The sequence below is a fragment of the Wasmannia auropunctata genome, unplaced genomic scaffold (assembly GCF_000956235.1).
Source record: "Wasmannia auropunctata unplaced genomic scaffold, wasmannia.A_1.0 LD336106.1, whole genome shotgun sequence".
Taxonomy (NCBI): Eukaryota; Metazoa; Arthropoda; class Insecta; order Hymenoptera; family Formicidae; genus Wasmannia; species Wasmannia auropunctata.
In genome coordinates, this window is record NW_012026784.1 from 10220292 (window position 1) to 10221216 (window position 925).

A 925-nucleotide genomic window follows, 5' to 3' on the forward strand; every position below is an offset into this window, starting at 1 on the left:
GAGCGAAAACGACGAGGCAGTCGGCCGACGGGACGAGACGGGAAAAAGCGTTGACGAAAAGCCCGAAAACGATATCGCGAGTGAGACTTTATAAAATCTTGTAGGCTATACTTATAATAAATGAAATCGTCATTCTCAATTGTGTCTATATATTTGTAGCTCGGTGTTTCCGGATCTCTTTCCATTTTTGTCAGGATACATTCCAGGTCGGCATACACGACAAACGGGACACGTTCCTTCCTGCTGTAGTTGTTAAAACTTAGCCACTTGTCGTCTTCGCTTGGTAATCTGATCGCGCATTCGTTCATCTCCCCGCAGTCTATGGAATTTTTTTAAAGTTTTTATTATACATACCTATCGCAAATGTATTTCTTCTGCGCGTTTTTGCTCAGTTGCGAGCTCACGAGGCGGGACAAATTCTTGATCCATGTGAAATGCCCCACACCATCTTTTTCCACGTATAGTAGGTTGACATGCTTCTCCTTCTTCGTGTCAGCGAGGCGAATCGGTAGAATCGATACTTGTTCCTTGTTTTCAATAGTATATACGTTGATGGAGATTGCGTTGAGATTCTCAAACTTTTTTATTTGACTTAACATCATTGGAAATTCAATGTCCTTGAGATTTAACACAGATTTATAATGCGGATATGACGATTCCAGGTCTGTGTTACTTTTAGCTGGATATAGAGCGACCACCACTGACCATGCGAAACATGCATTGACCATAGAGCGCACGTTCACGATCGCTCTCTTTGTCATAATTTTTCGCGGTAACTGGATATAACACCCCGCGTGCAAAGGATTAAACTTATTTATATTAACTAGCAAGTTCAATATACGCGATAATGCCCACCCGCTGTCACGTTCTTGGAATTCTTCCAGCGACGCTAAGGTAGGCTCCTGTCTCTTATACACATCTCTGA

General features: G+C 42.4%; 1 protein-coding gene across 1 annotated transcript in view; it reads right to left on the reverse strand.

Moving 5' to 3' along the window:
* LOC105457122 overlaps positions 1–925 on the reverse strand; it is a 2598-nt gene that overhangs the window by 1196 nt on the left and 477 nt on the right. Inside the window, 1 exon segment of the mRNA XM_011701600.1 lies at positions 112–809. Coding sequence (XP_011699902.1) covers positions 112–809 — 698 coding nt within the window.